This window comes from Bemisia tabaci, chromosome 4 (assembly GCF_918797505.1).
Source record: "Bemisia tabaci chromosome 4, PGI_BMITA_v3".
Classification (NCBI taxonomy): Eukaryota; Metazoa; Arthropoda; class Insecta; order Hemiptera; family Aleyrodidae; genus Bemisia; species Bemisia tabaci.
Window position 1 is genome coordinate 44,067,393 of NC_092796.1, and position 16,500 is coordinate 44,083,892.

Genomic DNA, 16,500 nt, shown 5'->3' on the forward strand with positions numbered 1-16,500 from the left:
TGTATTGCCAGCATGAAAGTTGAGCAGAATACTTGACCTGGTATCGATTGATCTGTTACCACAATTAGCACATGTAGGATGAACTTGAGGAACCTAAGTGCCACACCACATAAGGCTGCCAGGCATTTGGGAATTAAAACCAGTCCATGAATTTTACTGTAGTTAATGCCACCTGAAATGCCAAAACAATTGCAAAGTTTAAAGAACGGAGAAAGACAGCATAATTGTAGGTATGCATGTTATGTTAAAAAGAGACATCACCTAAGGGTTGACTTGATTAGCAAGTGAGAAACTTTGTGACCCATGCTAGGTATATGCAGGGCTCAATTGAAGGACAAAGCACTTAAGTGCTGTTTTCGAAAAAACTGAGATATATTAACGATTTTAAGTAAAACTAGTCCGAAAGCTTATTTTGTGAAAAATTCGCTCCCGAATTCTAATTTTGAAGCATCGTAAAGTCAGTTTGAACGTTCTCTCCGCCGTGAGGATCCATGTAATTTCGAAACTACTAACACGTATTTCTCAAAATAGCAAAAACTGCACTTAAGTATTAAGTATGCGCCCTGTCCTTCAAGCTCCTCATATTATTTAGTGGACCACAGGAAAGAAAAAAAAACTTATACCCTCCTAGACACTCGACGCGCCATTGTTAGGTACTAATGGACGAAATTATTTTCCTTTTAAATTCATTCTTTTAATAAACGTTATTTCTTGGGTGAGTTTCTGCATTTAAATGGTCTCATCCAGATGGATAAGGGGGCGCGGGGGAACTGATTAATATTTTATGTACAGTGAACCTATTTCGGTCAGTAGATAATTCAAAGTTAACGGGATCAGTTAGCGGGAAAGTTAATGGCGAATTTACGTAGTATTACTGGGAAGATTTGACTATGTACGTAAGTCGTATAGTCGTATGTAATTAGTACGTACATATGAATCTTTATTACGCATGAACTTCCGTCACAGCGCGCGAGGCGCGGCGGCGGCGGCTTCTCTGTCTACGGATCTACCCCCCGCCCGCCCTCCACCACCTGTCCATCTTGTCCATCATTTTGATGTACGGTGAGAAGACGCCATCTTGTCAATAAATGAATGTTTGTTACAAAAGTGAAGAATAAAGGTAATTAATTTGCCCGTTTATCATATTGTTTTGTCCGAATTTTAGTGCAACTCTTATCGAGTCCGGTCGTTGGAAGTGTGTTTTAACGTTTGGTACCATCCGTCGACCCTGTATTCAAGTTTTTCTCGGAATTAAGTTGTTTGTATTCCTTGCTCGTGCTCTGTGTAGTGTCAATGACGACGTATCAAACCGCTTTTCCCGTGAATTTTTCTCTTTGTGAAGGTTTTATCTTGCTCACTGTAAATGCTCAGTAGAATTCTCACTCTTGTTGACTGCAGATTTTTCGGAACCGACCTTTCTTTCCGTCGCTTTTCCTTCTCATTGACCGAATCACCTGGTTTATCGTAAATTTGGGCTATCAATATGGCGATTCAATCGGAAGCTACTCTATGTAAAACTCGCTAATCGCATCCATTCGGCGCGCACGAATTTTCGCAGCTTTTATCACGGCAGTGAAAATTTCTTTCCAACTATGTGATTTGCGATTTTTTCGTCAGTTTCCGTCGGGTTTCTCATATTTCCCTCCGAGCATTGTGCGCCAAGCCTGAATCTAGGCAGATGGCTGGGCTGTAATCCTGCAGGCAGTTACATACAGCTTTATGTACTGTCCGATTGCCGTGTTTATTGTGTTCGGTCCACTTTGCCGCCTGTATGTCTTGACTTCCCTGTGACCAATTACTCAGCCCGTCACTCCTTTTGGTTTCTTTATGGCACAGTGTTTGCCTCAGTGGAATTTTATTATCTTCAATTTAACTACCCTGTGAGTTTCATTATTGTTAATGAAATACTGATGTATTGATTTCACTTCCAGCCCTATCACTCATTTTCCTCATAGAAGGTTAGTCGTAAATCTCTCTTCTTTGCATATCATACAGGGATTGCGTATATAATCAGTCCAAAAGGAATCTTGTCTTATCAGCTTTACCTACCTCCAGTTTTGATTTCCCGCTCTTACCCATCTCCATTGTTCATGGTGTAAGTGATTAGAGCGATGGTCTCTCCTCTCATGCGTGGGCTCTGGTTGACGTCAGTTATTAATAGTTGATACATTAACTCATAACCCTTGTAATCCTCTCTCTTTTAACCAGTTAATAAGATTGACATGGTTGTATGCAATTCAGATAGTTATATGCACTTTAGGTACATAGCTGAAATTGTGTCACGCCATGTCAAAGTGTTATCAGGAACACTGGCACTAGTTTACTTCCTTCCTGTACATAGCCATTTTGTTGCTGTTGCTTACCTTTATCTTATTACGTCACTTGTCTCTGATCAAAGAAGATTGATTGACCATTTTTTTACTCGGTTCGGTTGGAAGATTTGTGAATTGAACTTATCGATGTATACTTAGTGCATGATTTATCGTATGGCTGTAATATTGTTTATTTAAAATAGCAACGGAAGAAGCCTTGTTTTTACCAAGTCTGTTTAGCCGGTTGAGTCTGTAAGCAGCGGTATGACTTAAATCTGCCCTCATCATTGAAATATCTGTTAATTAGAAATTTACCCATTGGGTGCCCGAAAGATCTCATGTATTAGGATGTGTAGATCAGTACGAAGGGTAACTCGTTCAATGGTACCTTTTAACTCATGATTTTGTGGATAGAGCTCTTTCATCATGTTGGACGATATTGTCTAATTCTATGCAATCTTATTTAAGAGGATGTAGTAATCTTCGATATGAACTTAAGTTGCTGAATGAATGTGGATTTAAAAGTGAAATTTCGCTTTTATCTTTTCTGCTGATTAGCAGACTTAGATTTTTATAGTGCTATTTTTTTTAATCCACGGACCAAGTTGGAATCATGTCCCCAGAATAATTGAATTGATCGGATTTTCCGCAACTTAATGATAAGGAATTGACCCTTCCAACTGAAATTTCTCTCAATGCATATCTTTTTGCAAGTCGTGTCCTCATGCACCTGATTTATTTTTTGTTTCAGAATGTAGAAAGCACCTGCGCTACATCTGTGGGAAAATGACATCTTTGTTGATCATTTTTCATTGAAAGCTACCGAGTTGTGGTAGCTCTTATCTAGCTACATTCGTTTATTATTATGTAGTCAAGAACTTTGAAGTATGTTAATCGATCCTTTGTATTTCCTTTCGATATCTCAGTATGCGTGAGCAAGAATCAACAAGTTCAGCGGTGTGGCACAAGTGGTTTCTTGATGCCATATCCAAAATAAGATCGCAGAAGCAGCGACCGTCAGCAGATAGAATTTGCCATGCTATTCGGCAGCACCACCAATTCAGTGAAGATATCATTAAAGAACAACTAGAAAAGAGTGTTGCCGAGAAAGCTATTCTTAAGGTTCTCAACAAGGGTATTTGTTCATACAAAGACCCAGATTGTAATCAAACGCGGAATGTGCATGTCTCGAAAGATTCTGATTTAACAAGGATCGTTTATAAAGCAATTAAAGAACTTAATGAGCCAAAGGGATCAACATTAAAAAGCATCGAAAAATATGTACAGCATTCTAATGCCCTGGATCTGGAGTCGGATCTTGACTTAACTTCTCTGATTAAAACAACTCTCAAGCGTGCCATCGAAAAGAACATAGTTATCCAAGAGGGCAAAGTTTTTAAAATCAACTCTAAAATCAATTTTTATCAGCTGAAGCTTCTTGAAAAAGGTTCGAGGAGTAGTGACTCGGATGATCCTGTAGGCCGGAGATCGTATCGCAGTAGTAGTGAAGATCACGATGATGGTAGGCGAAAATCCCGAGGCAAAAGATCTCCGAGTAAATTGTCAGAAAGTGATTCACCAAAGGTAAGCTCCTTTTGGTTTTTTTTTATTTCTCTTCCTCCAGAATAAGGTTTTCTCATCATAAAATTGAAATACGTTTTCTCATCATCTTTAATTGCCTGCACTATTAAATTCCTGTCGTCATTTCATTCTTTTTCTTTTTATCACATCTCTAATTTTTAATTTTTTTATTTCATATCTCACAATTTTATACAATACGCCTTTGTGTAGTTCGTTTTAATTGAACTAGCAGTCACCAAATGAAGTAAATATGCCCCTATTTTTGACACTTTTGTGAATAGGTACTCCATGTATCAACAAAATGTGTAGATTTTTTACTACAGAATGGCTGTTCTGGTATGGAAGATATCTACTAAAGTACATTGTGCCTTCAGTTAAATATCGTTCAATCTATATTCATATACGTACAAAAAATTATCTCGAAGCATGTAAAGCTCACCCAATCATTTCCATGTTACTAGGAGATCTGAGAGGAAAAGACTTCTTTGAAATCAGCTTTACAGCTTGAGAAGTTGTTGACTTACGCAGATAAATAGTACATTTCTCGCTTACCACCAGAATTAAAAATTTGCCATTTTATTTTATATTTTGTCAAAGTGGATTATTCAAATTTGTTTCAGAAATCTGCATTGCCGATTTGTTTGGAATGCCTTGGAACTGAGACTAAAAATCGAACTGGTGTTGAAGAAAAACTTAGCTCTTGTTCTGCCTGTGGGACATGTGTGCATCTATCATGCGTTCCCTCTGGCAGAGGACCTGAACTAGCAGTTTTAATCAATTTGGGTAGTCAATGGACTTGTGAAGAGTGTTGTACGTGTGAAGGCTGTAAGCAATCAAAAGAGCAAGTGAGTAGTCATCCAACAGAACTGTTTAATTTTTTCATCTGTCATAAATGTCTGTATCCATTTTTATTTCTCAGTGCTGCAATGAATGAATTATTGAAATGATGTTCAAGTTTTTTTTTTTATGTGTATATTTTACATATTCTCATGGTGCATATTTTAAGGGTTACAACAATTTGGGAAATTCTTGTTTTTCTTTCTGTAAAGATCCCTCATTTTCCCAAACTAAAATTATGCATCCTTGATTTTGCAGGAGACTTGCAATCTTACATTGATGCAAAGCAGCCTTTTCGTTTTCAAATTTGCTATTTTAGGGCCTTCCCATTGAAGGGCATTCCACTGGTCTTGCAGTCGAGAAGTTTTTGCTCCTCTTTAGGCATGGACTGCGTTAGATCGAATAGATTCCAGAGATGCAGAGAGTTCTCGGCCTCCCCATTTTAATTAATTTTTTTCTCAAAAATGTCAAAATGTTGACCTTTTAATGGATCTTTGACGACCATCAAATTTTGCAAAACAATCATGTGATTTCTACTGCCCCTAAACTTAATTTTTTTGCCTCCCCATTTTATCAAACGACTAATCGCATGGTCAAAAAGTTTCAGCACCCCTGGTTACTCCATTCATTCATCAAGAAAACGCTTATGTTTCTGTATGTCATATTTTTTTGATCGCAATTGACTTTTACTTTCTTTTTGTCTGTGAGCAGATGTGTTTGTTAAATTGTTATACCTGTGAAAGGAGTTACCATCTCAGCTGTCTGCAGCCTCCAGCCGAAAGGCGACCGAAAACAGCGTGGCGCTGCAGTCACTGTCATGAAACACTCAGCAGTGCCTCATCAGTTACTCCTGTCAAGAAAATGGCCACTCCTACTCCAGTCCGAAAGATGGTTAAACTCAGAGAGAAAAATAAAGAACTACGCACTCAAAGGTAGTTAAAATCATCTAATTTTTTCCATCTGTGTATCGTGTCTTTGTTGTCAATCTAGATGTTGCCTAGCTTGTCTCTGAAAATTTAAGTTCCTCTAGGGACAGGTACCTTAATTATTCTCCAAAATTTTTGTCATTAAGGGTGTCTTAGGGTAGAATATATAGGATGCTAGATCTTGGCACCAAAAGATATACATGAGGAAAAGTGTCAGTAACTTATTTCTCAACCTGTAAGACCTTTTGTTCCAAATCACAATTTGACCCTGTTACAATATGCACCCAACTGAAGTGAATAACATTTTTATTCACGGAATGCGGCCTCTTCTCTGGTGAAACTTTGCCAAGAAATGAGATGAGCTAATTCGAGTGGTACAGACTCTTGATGATTTTATCTTTGTTTAAAGTTACTCCTAGTGCCCCTCAAACGTTTCATAGATTTTGGCTAATAATTAGTTTATTTGCCTTTTTCATGAATGGTCGTATTTGTACTTTCGGGAAGCAAAGTTTGTGACAAACAACTATATTTACTTTAACACTTCTATATTACTACTTGCATTTTTGCATTATGTTTCCCTAAAATTTGTGTTCATTTTTCTGTTATAGATTAGCAGCGAAAGGTGCAACGCCTAAGCGTAAAGGAAAGAGAGCGAGTGTTGGTGTACCTGAGAGCAGCTCTGAGGATGGTAATGAATCCCCCCCTCTTTCTCCTGTTCCCCCCCTCCTATCCTCTGATGGCTATCGAGAGGAGAAAATCTCTAAAGAAAAACAGAAATTCTTTCGATTAAGTGCTTTCTATGCCCAACATGGGAAAAGTAGGAGACGCAGTAGCGGAGTATCAGGCAAAAGAGCTCGGGGCTCGAGCAGTAGTAGCTCAGATAGCAGCTGTGAGCGCGGAACCAAATTCTCTTCTAGTACCTGTTCTCTCTTTTCTAAGCCCTCGGCTTTCTCTACCTCTAGTCCATCCGCTGAATCCTCTTTTCAGCCAAAATCCTCCAAAGTAGAGATACCCGCTAAGTCAACCCCTAGCTCTCAGCCTTTGCCGAATCTCTTTAATGCGACAGACACTGACACCGTGTCAATGTTTTCCCTAGATTGCGTCAGTAATGTTCCGAAATTTGGTAGCAAGGTAGACTTTTCTTCAAGGAATAGGACTAACCATGATCGGTCCATGAGTTTTGGCGAAAAGAAAGGCTTGTTCAGTGGTGATTCATCTCCTTCAAATAGTCTGGAGTTGCCGAAAAACAGAATGTTCTCTGAGCTGTGTGATTCTCCTCCTTTGTTTTCCCACTTGTACCATTCTTCTCCTGCCCACTCCTCTCGACCTACTTCCGCCTCCGCCTCAGCCTCCACCCCTGCCCCTGCCCCAGCCCCTACTCTTACCCCCACTCCAAAGTCCTCCTCTCAATCTGTATCATCCTCCGGCAAGTCCTTGCCGAGCAAAGCCCCCACTCCTCGTCCGCTCTCTAAGCCTGGCAGCAGCATGTCTTCGTTGATAGCGAGCATTTCCAAAAGTTATCTGGCAAAATCCTCGGGCTTTTCTGGTTTGTCAAGTCGAAAGCCTTTCACTTCAAGATCTTCAGTCCCATCCAGCGACAAACCTTGGGGTTTTGCGGCTGCTGCTGCTTCTAAAACCAGCACCCCTAGTCATGTCCAAAAGGACAAAAAGGTTGTCACGGAGAAACCTCTGAAAGCCTCGCGTCTTGGTGTTGAGGAAAGGTCCCTTAAAGTATCCCATCCCTCCCCTTTTCCTAAAGATTTTGAGAAAAACAGTGATAATTTTCCAGGTTTTGGTCAAATTAAAGGCCTCTTTGATGCCCTTAGTCATTTATTCACAACTCCAGACGTCAGTCGGTCTCGAACAGTCACAAACTACAGCCTTAGTAGGCGGAGAACCTCTCGTGAAAAAAAGACCTCCACCTCTCCATCTGCCCGACGCTCGTCTCCCCACTCCCCCGGACTCTCGTCTCCCCACTCTCCCGGACTCTCGTCTCCCCTTTCCCCCCAATTTTCATATCGGTCTCTTGCCTCTCCTGATATAGCAATCCCTGAAAACAGCATCGAGAAACCTGTCGCTATTTCGAATGGGAACCTCAAAAAAATCAGCCCTTCGAGCCTCGTGAAATCAGCTGTTCTATTGAAAGCACATGAACATATAACTAGAGAAGCTCTCTTCTCTGGTGAATATTTGTCCCATGGGTTGAAAGGACACGCAGCCTACCCGTACCTCCCTACCTCTCCTTCCTCCAGTTCTTTATCATTCCTCCAGAATGTACCACCTCGCATCGTGCAATCATCTGACCAAACGGGTAAGATTTCTGGCCCTTTCCCCTCTCCTTCTTTTCCAGTTTCCCTTCCCTCGACTCCTTTGCCTTTAATCGCTGCTGCCTTGCTTGTTGTCTTCATATTAGCCACTGCACTCACACTAAGAACCCTCTTTGAGTCAGGATTTTTATTTTACTTAGCTCCCTCCCCTCTTTTTTCTGAAAAATTGAAATTGGCAATCCATTGAAGTTCTGGTCTTGAGTATGCATTCTTATCTTAACAATCATTTTTATTCATTGTTGACCTTTTATGGTATGTTTTGCCTTTTAAGAGAATTAAGTCTCTACTGACATTAAATGTGGCAAGAGAACTACATTCTGTCAAACTTATCACCCCCAAAATTTCTTATAGCAGAGCTTTAGTTCGCAAAATGGAAAGTTTTCTTCAAGCAGATTTTTTATCTCTTACTTCCTGCTTTGTATATTACTTTAAACATCAATCCATCAGATATGGATCGGCCTCGTGAAGTAAATAGATTTTTGCACTCACTACACCGCTGGAAAGATCAGTACCTTTAAAAACATTAAGATATAAAACTTTACTTGGTACAAGAAATCATTCTGCATGATAGATTTTATTCGTTGGTATCCAAGAGCTGTGTGTCATGTTTTTAATATTTTATAGAATTATACAAACACTCTTTTTACACTATGTTAACGAATCCAAATATTTTAGATGAACTGCATTCTAGGAATGAAATGGTTGATCTAAATCTTAAAATAGTAGGATGCTTATAAGAGCGGAGAAATAACAGGTTCTAAATTTTTAACATAGGAATTGCAAAAACGTGCTCTCCCACTTTTTATGAGGAAAAAAGTGTGTTCGTAGTTATCAATGTTTCAGTTTATCTTATTGAAACCTCTCTTGTTTTCAATTTTAAGTTCATGCTCGAAATAGGCCTCGGTTTCACCTGTCTTTAAAGTCGAGCAACCACTGTATATGTGTGTATTTTGAATTAATTAATCCAAGGTGGAAGAAACCATGGCATGTCCTAAGGCAGTAGATGATGTCATACACAATGTTTTTTAAAAGGACATATTTCCGTTGACAATGGACGCAAAAATTTGGCGTCTGAACAGCTCTTATTACTTTTTAACGATCTAGAAGCCTTAACTGTCGAACCACAATTTTTGACTAGTGCAACTGACTTAAGTTGCTACCACACATATAAAGAGAGGGTACCTTGTTATTGTCAAATATTTATTGTATTCATTTGGTTTTATCATCAGATGATAGGATTTCTCTTACTAGATTTTAAGCTGTCATGGTGTTAGTCTGATCATGGCAAAATCTGTATGAAAAGTCTTTACACACACTATCATTTGCATGATTTTTTCATCATGATTTATGTCCAAAAGTGAGACTTAAATGAAAATTGAATCAATTGAAGGTGAAACTTTGCCATTTAAGGTCAACTATTCTGCAAAATGTAATCATACGCTCAAACGTTTTTAAATATGATTAAAGAATAGGCATTCTGCTGTCAAAATCCAGGCTAAGTCCAGAACTCAATGTGGGCCTTTATTTATTCATGACATCTTTTCCTCTCCTGTTTTGCTTCGATTCATCTCGACTGTAATTATTTTCATTTCTCAGTCCTTCTTCCTGTTTCTGATCTAATTAGTTTTGGTGATAGGTCTCTTGCTAGGCTGTACATACTTTCAACCAATAAAAGACATCTAGCGTAACCATATTGACTGGTAAGAAACCATTTTTCCCATGGTTCAGAGGAAAAATTGGATGATTTCCACGCAAATGGTAATGTCATTGACATAAACTTGCATCAATGCATGCAAAATTACCCCACTCTGAAGGGAATACTGAACAAATTCTTTCAGCCAGAAAATCCTGTTAACCCTCGGTAGTTGTAAAATGACCTTCCAAATCGCTCCTCTTGCACTTTTCTTGTAGTATTTGGGTTGATGTGTATTTCAGCCAACAGTTTTTTTACATCAGCACCTTGAGGGTGTCTGGCAAGCAAAGCAATTCTAGAAGTCCAGCTGTAAAAAATCATTTAAAGTTACTATCTTCATTTAGGCCTATCTAAATTTCTGTAGTGTATGTATGCATTATCTTGAAATTGAATGAATTGCGTACTGAAGAGGGAATCTCAGGAAAAACTGATGGGAATGTAAGCTCACATCCACTAAATATGTTACAATTAGTTAGGGTGGCGAGTCTCCCCTAGCCCAGTGTCATCATTGCACCGGAAAAGAATTTTAGATATATGCATGTAACAAGGCTAAAAACAAGACTTATGGAAAATTTCGCCAAATTTTCATCTATCAATTGAATGATTGAGGACAGTTGAAGCAAAGTCAAACTGCTCGAAGTCGAACCATTCCAGCTTATTCAACACCCACTATCATTTAAACATTCTCTGTCATGTTGTGATTCATATCACAATGTAAAAAGGGGCTGCTAATCATAATTCAAGTAGAGTATTTTCCATACCGTCAATTAGATCATTTATCAGTAAATGATCTAATAAATCATGCTTAACTCACCAACTCTACTTTCACTAAATTCTCTTCTGACTGCTATCTCAAGCGCGTTATATTCCGTTGTTAATTTTTTCTCTATTATTTTTTTCACAATGATTTTGCAAGAATTATTTGTGAAAAATGACTCGAGACTTAGACATTGTATAGCTGTGACACTTTCAACTGAATTTTGTTGTACTAATGATGATTTTGGATCAATATTAGTATAATTATTGTATCATTTTTTACTGCTGGGTATCATGAGATATGTGCCATTGAAATTATGAAACCATGTAGCTCATGTGTGGTGTTTAAAAAATTCGACCCTTATTTTTGTCTCTTAAGTAACTCATCTAGACATTCTGGTGAACGTTCCAGAGAATATGTTTAAAACAACAAAGACAAGTAACACAAAAGTGTTTGCAAGCATGAGGGTAGGTCATTCTTTGAAAAAGTAAAATGTGACAAGAAATCTGCAGCACCCCAAATTGAGATGAGATTTGTGGTTTTGTAATTTCATCATGGTGTGTTCTCTGGATACTGATGTCAACATTTTGATGAGATGAAGAATTTTTGAAATTAAGGCCATAACGAGGAAGTGACTAAAGGATTTAGGGTTCACAAACAAGAGTTTTCACTGGTTTTCTAGTTTTGCACCTTTGAAATTACTCAAAAAATTTTGAACTGCTTGCTGCAATTTTATTCCAAAAAGTAGCATCTCTCATTCATCCACAGTCAATGGATTATTGAGACAGCGAGTTTTCGTCCACTAAGTCTGTAACCAATAGTTTTAGGATTGAAAATTTTTTCGAACTTCTTTTGATGTCATGTGAGAAAATAATTGATGTATGAAATCAATGAATTTCATTTTCGAAATCAATGCTTCACCTATTTTGTTTATTTTTTGCACTTTAGATTGTTCACTTAGTTGCATTATGCACTTAAATATGAATGGATTATTTCCACCAAAGCGAGCATTGTAATCACATATAACCCAAACTCATTTGCCCTCAGGGGGCAGTACAAATTTTTGTGCTCATTATAATACTTCTCTAAGTCTTTAAACTCTCTAATGAGTTACATAGTAATCTTATCGGAATCACTCCTGAAAATATCAACAGGATGAGCTTGCGATGTAAAAGAAACTCTTGGTTCAACTCACCTAGTTCTTTAGCAAAATCAAGCTCTTACTTCAGTGTGGAGAGTGAATAGCTTCTTTAATCCAAGGAGTAGACATCATACTTGAGCAAATTTTAGGGCAACACATATTTACTTCCAAGTTTACTGAATTATTCAAGTTAACTAAGCCAAAATTCATTCCCTCAAAAATTTCTTGACTAATTCCTCAATGGGTTTTGTATTTGGACAAAATGTTTAGTGCAAGTAATGGTCTCTTAAATTTGATAAAATCACGCTTAGAAAATGACAAACTTCACCCCTTGAGAATGTTTCTTCACCCTCATATGACTGTCATGTACAATCATTAAATCTTACAACGCACACCGAGTTGAGCAAAAAAGAGCCAAGCCAATGCAAATTGAAGCTGAGAGGAAGAGATTTTTAAATTATATTACTGATCAAGACTCGGAGCAAAAAATAAATTTGAACCCTCCTACCTCCTTTTTTTAAATGAACTAGTCATTTGTTACGGAGTCAAAAGTTTCAAAAAAGGAAAATACACAATTAGCTGAGCTCAATATACTTTTAATTTAATTGTTCAAGAAATATGGATTGGTTCCTTTTTGTGTAGTTTTTCCATACTTTCTCATAAAATTTTCTCATCAACGTATCCCGACTAATATTTTCCTGCTTGCTCATAAAAATCCCCTCTCCTATTCTTAACAATCATTTTTTCCCAGCTCATTTCAGGTTTCTCTTCTTTTCTCCTGTATGCTACATCCTAAGTCCCTTTCATTTCTTTTATATCTGTAAATGTCTTCCTCTCTCTTTTTTTAAATGATGATTGATTTGATATGTTAGGGGTCTTACTTCAGTAAAACTGGCATTCAATTTATTATGTCACTCAGGTGAAAAAGTAAAAATGTAGGAAATTTTTAATTTTTTTTTTTTTTTAAAAAAAAACAATTTTTCATGCTTCAGCCTGCAAAACACTATCGTATCTAATTTGGTAATTGATCTCCGTGTCTAGTCTTCATCGGCAAATCTCTTCTTTGTTCCTTCAAATTTTGAAACTTTTTTAGTCTAAGTCCGTATGAATCCTCAGATTTATGTGTAAGGGTTATTCCTTTTTATTTGTCGCAAAACTCAAAATTTTTGTATTTAAAAACATGAAATATATTGAATGCTAGTTTGACTCAGTTGGAACCTTGTGACGAATCACATTTATGTTGAGAACATGTTTGTGTTTGTTCCGACACTGTTAATAACTGAACATCACTATGAAAATAATCTTTGGAAGGTGGATGTTAATTTTGATTACAACCATGCCTTTAGAATATACTATGTGTACTTAAATAATGTTTTTATCCATTCATTTTTAACTTCTGCATCAGTCTGTTATTTATCGTATGTTTCACTAAATTTTGAAGAGCAGGCAACAGCTGACTTAGGCGACACTTCATAGTTGACGACAAGTGTAACCAAACAAACACAACAATTTTTCACAAAGGACATAGCATCTGGAATTTCAAGAATATAGCAGGATTTTTCCAGACCCGAAGCTCAAAAAAATGAACAAAGTTGTCAACAAGTTCTTTCTACAGAGATTTATCTGGAAAGAATTGGTTGAGAATCAAACCACATCCAAATTAACAGTACACATATTAACATTTGTTAGCTACAAACAGAATATACAGTTATATTTAGCTTATTGTAGCTACAAACACTGTCAATATCCTGAGCACAAATTGCCCAGTCAATGTTTAAAGCGTCAGTTCTGTTTGATCCTGCTCAGTGAAACCAAAATCGATAATTTTGTCTGAATTATGTACTGATGTGATTGAAAGTATTTGCATTTTATTTGGTGTTGCATTATATTTCAGTGGGCCAGTGGCATCGGTAACAAACTACATTTTAACCCTAATAGTTGGGAGCAAAATTTTCTCTTCACGTCTAGAGAAATACAATTTATCGGTAAATGATAAAAACCTAATATAATCAGCAAATGCACATAATGTGTTGTACCTGTTGGTGTCTGAGTTGCATGTAGTGATGAATATTGTTGGAGTTAACCAATTTGTGCATTGGAATTACTTTGACACATGGTTAGGAAATAGCGGAAGGTAATTTTAGAATTTTTACTGTCTTATTATGAGTAATAATGTGTTTTTTTGTGTTTGTTCAGTTATGCAAAGCATTGCAAAACTCTTGGCCTCTGATTTGCCTCCCGGTGTGACGCATAGAGATGTAGAACTGTTCAAAAAAACAAGAGAACGAGCAATACAGGTACTATTTCACATCATTTTACTTTTTCCCCCTTCATTTAAATGTATGTGTTGCATGGATCATGTGTTTGAATTTAGTATTCTCATAAGCATTATTATTAAATTATGAGGGCAAGATGAAGAATAATAACTGCTAACTTTGTACATTTTCATCCAAAATTACTACAAAATATTTAAAGCAGCAAAAACAAAATGAAATCAATTAAAGTAAATACAAAATAAAATTCTATTAAAACTTTCGGAGATAGAAGCACCAAGGTAAATGAATATTACGTGTTGATTTTGGTGAGAGAGGAATCTCATTTCCTTGCAATGAAAATATATTCTAAAAGACTGAAAGAACAGCACCAAAAAACTAGAATTAAGGTGGTCCTCCTGCAGAGGAGATTCCCAAGATTTATTATGATTTATTTATTTACTCTATCACAGATTAATAGGGCTTGTCTGCTTAATAGCTCATTTGCTCCTAAGATCTATTGCCAATCACTTAATTTTTTTACCTTGTAGATTGCAAACACATGATCTGTTTGAAGTGAGGGAAATATTTGATAGAAAATTTCTCAATCTACCAATCCAAAGTTTCGTAATTTCTTTCGTCAGTTTAAACTAATAATCATAATGTCTGATGCACGGATACGGGAAGTTCTTAGCCTTTCCATTTTAAAACATCTTTTTTATGAAAAATTTCATGGTGATAATTTTTTGTGCTCCATACATGAAACTTGCCGAAATCTCACCAAGAAACATGCAATATTTACCAGGATTTTGAAGAAAAAAAAACTTTTTATCACCTTAACTTCGTGGAAAGTAAGAAATTTCTATTTTTACCCTCACGCAGGCTGACACTCCCATTTTTGACTTGTCAGTTGTAGGGTCCAAAAGTTTTTGCACCCTTCGTCCTAGGGCTAAAGGATATTAAATTTTTGTGAATATCTGTGTGTTTAATGCTACATGTTCAATTTTCTTCAATAACCTTTGCATCAACTTGTGTGTTCCCAGACCATGTCCTGTGAGCCTCCTGCAACTGAATTCTCAGTAGGATCAACAGCTGGAATTCATGAGGCTCCTAGATGCCCTGCTGCTATAGAATTTGGGAAGTACGATATTCAGACGTGGTATTCTTCACCATTCCCTCAAGAATACGCTAGGTTAGTCTTTTCTGTTCTATTCTCATCACTCAATTGCCTTCAATTTTTAAACCAAGCCCAAAATATTCATTTCATTAATTTCCAATAACTTCAAAGCTTCTTTAAGATTCAAAAATTGAATTTCAAAATCTTAAGCCGCCCCTCAGAGTAGAGAGTAATGAGAGTAAGAGATCAAGATGAGAATCCACTAATTCCAAATTCCTAACTTTTGATTAAAGAGAAAGCAGTTCTCCTGAGTGTCACAAAACTTCCTGATTGTATCAGGAAAGTCTGAAATCTATTTCTGATAAAGTTTTCATCAGGAGCTCTGTAAGGTATGTAATTAAGTAAAAAAAATGAGATTCAATGATGAAGTGAAAGATGAGAAAAGGTACCCGATTAGCAAAGTCAGCACATTACCTGTTAATGTGTTTTAGCATAACTATTCCCCCGGGGCCAAGATAATTGGCAAAACAAATTGGCAAAATGTGAAAGCTTCTAACTTCAGTTACTGTCAATTGCTGAAATGCTTGCACTGCCTATTGGTTACATTTGAAGCTATTATCCTACTGCAGTTCTGTGGAGGACGAGTATACAGGAACTCTGTCACAGAGCAGAACCAAGAAAAACGTTGATCTTTGTGATTGTTTAGGCTTGGTGCGATCAACAAAAAAGTGTTCAATGACTGTCCTGGCAGTGAACGTAAAAAAAAAACAATCAAGTTCACAAATAACAGCATCAAAATTCAATCTTGAAAAATTCAGCAAACTGCTCATCAAACTTTGATAAATTCAGCAAACTGCTCATTAAACTTAAAAATAACCTAAAAATATGTTGCATTTCATGAGCATTTCTCTTCCAATCCCAGCTAATTCTGCTGATTCTAAAGTTAGTAATTACTTATGTTTTTCTCCATTCCAGGTTACCTAAATTATTTCTTTGTGAGTTCTGTCTTAAGTACACCAAAAGCAAGGCACTACTTCAAAGGCACCAAGAAAAATGTTTGTGGAGGCATCCGCCAGGCACTGAAATTTATAGATTTAAAGAATTATCAGTATTCGAGGTAAGTGATGTCTAGTCTTTCTGATATTTATTGCAAAATTTGAAACTTAAAGTCTTTAACGCTGAAACACAAGTCGACACTTTTGATCAAAGAAGTCATGAGTACTCTCTCCATCAATTCACAAGTCCTAATTAAAGCAGAGGGGAGAGGGAAATAATATGTCTCATTATCGATTCGTAAAAAATGGACGAAGTACCTGCATTTCTCATTACCGTAAATCTTATTAACATCATCATCATCTATTGATAGTTGAAAAGAAAACATAAACTTTAATGATTCCTTTTTAACAACTTAAGTCCCCTGAGATGGTAGAATAAAATTGGTGCATTATGCCAAAACAAGTGGCCCAAACATAGGTTCAGAGTTGCTGAAATCACCATTGTTGCTTAGCAAAACAACATTCACAATGAGGAAAGAAGTTCAATCTTCCTTCATTAAAA

General features: G+C 36.9%; 1 protein-coding gene across 4 annotated transcripts in view; it reads left to right on the plus strand.

The window, feature by feature from the left end:
- The first annotated feature begins 962 nt into the window (after positions 1 to 962).
- Positions 963 to 16,500, plus strand: part of LOC109037930 (histone acetyltransferase enoki mushroom) — a 29,809-nt gene continuing 14,271 nt past the window's right edge. Inside the window, exons 1-8 of one of the 4 annotated variants that reach the window (XM_019052796.2) lie at positions 963 to 1,120; positions 3,064 to 3,896; positions 4,514 to 4,738; positions 5,442 to 5,662; positions 6,265 to 6,344; positions 13,771 to 13,871; positions 14,870 to 15,018; positions 15,919 to 16,060. In XM_019052796.2, coding sequence (XP_018908341.2) covers positions 3,240 to 3,896; positions 4,514 to 4,738; positions 5,442 to 5,662; positions 6,265 to 6,344; positions 13,771 to 13,871; positions 14,870 to 15,018; positions 15,919 to 16,060 — 1,575 coding nt within the window. In that variant the 5' untranslated portion in view covers positions 963 to 1,120; positions 3,064 to 3,239. Of the gene's footprint in view, positions 1,121 to 1,355; positions 1,881 to 1,934; positions 1,959 to 3,063; positions 3,897 to 4,513; positions 4,739 to 5,441; positions 5,663 to 6,264; positions 6,345 to 6,593; positions 7,968 to 13,770; positions 13,872 to 14,869; positions 15,019 to 15,918; positions 16,061 to 16,500 lie in introns of those variants that run through there. The other 3 variants (XM_072299914.1, XM_072299915.1, XM_019052794.2) reach the window with 3 other exon arrangements.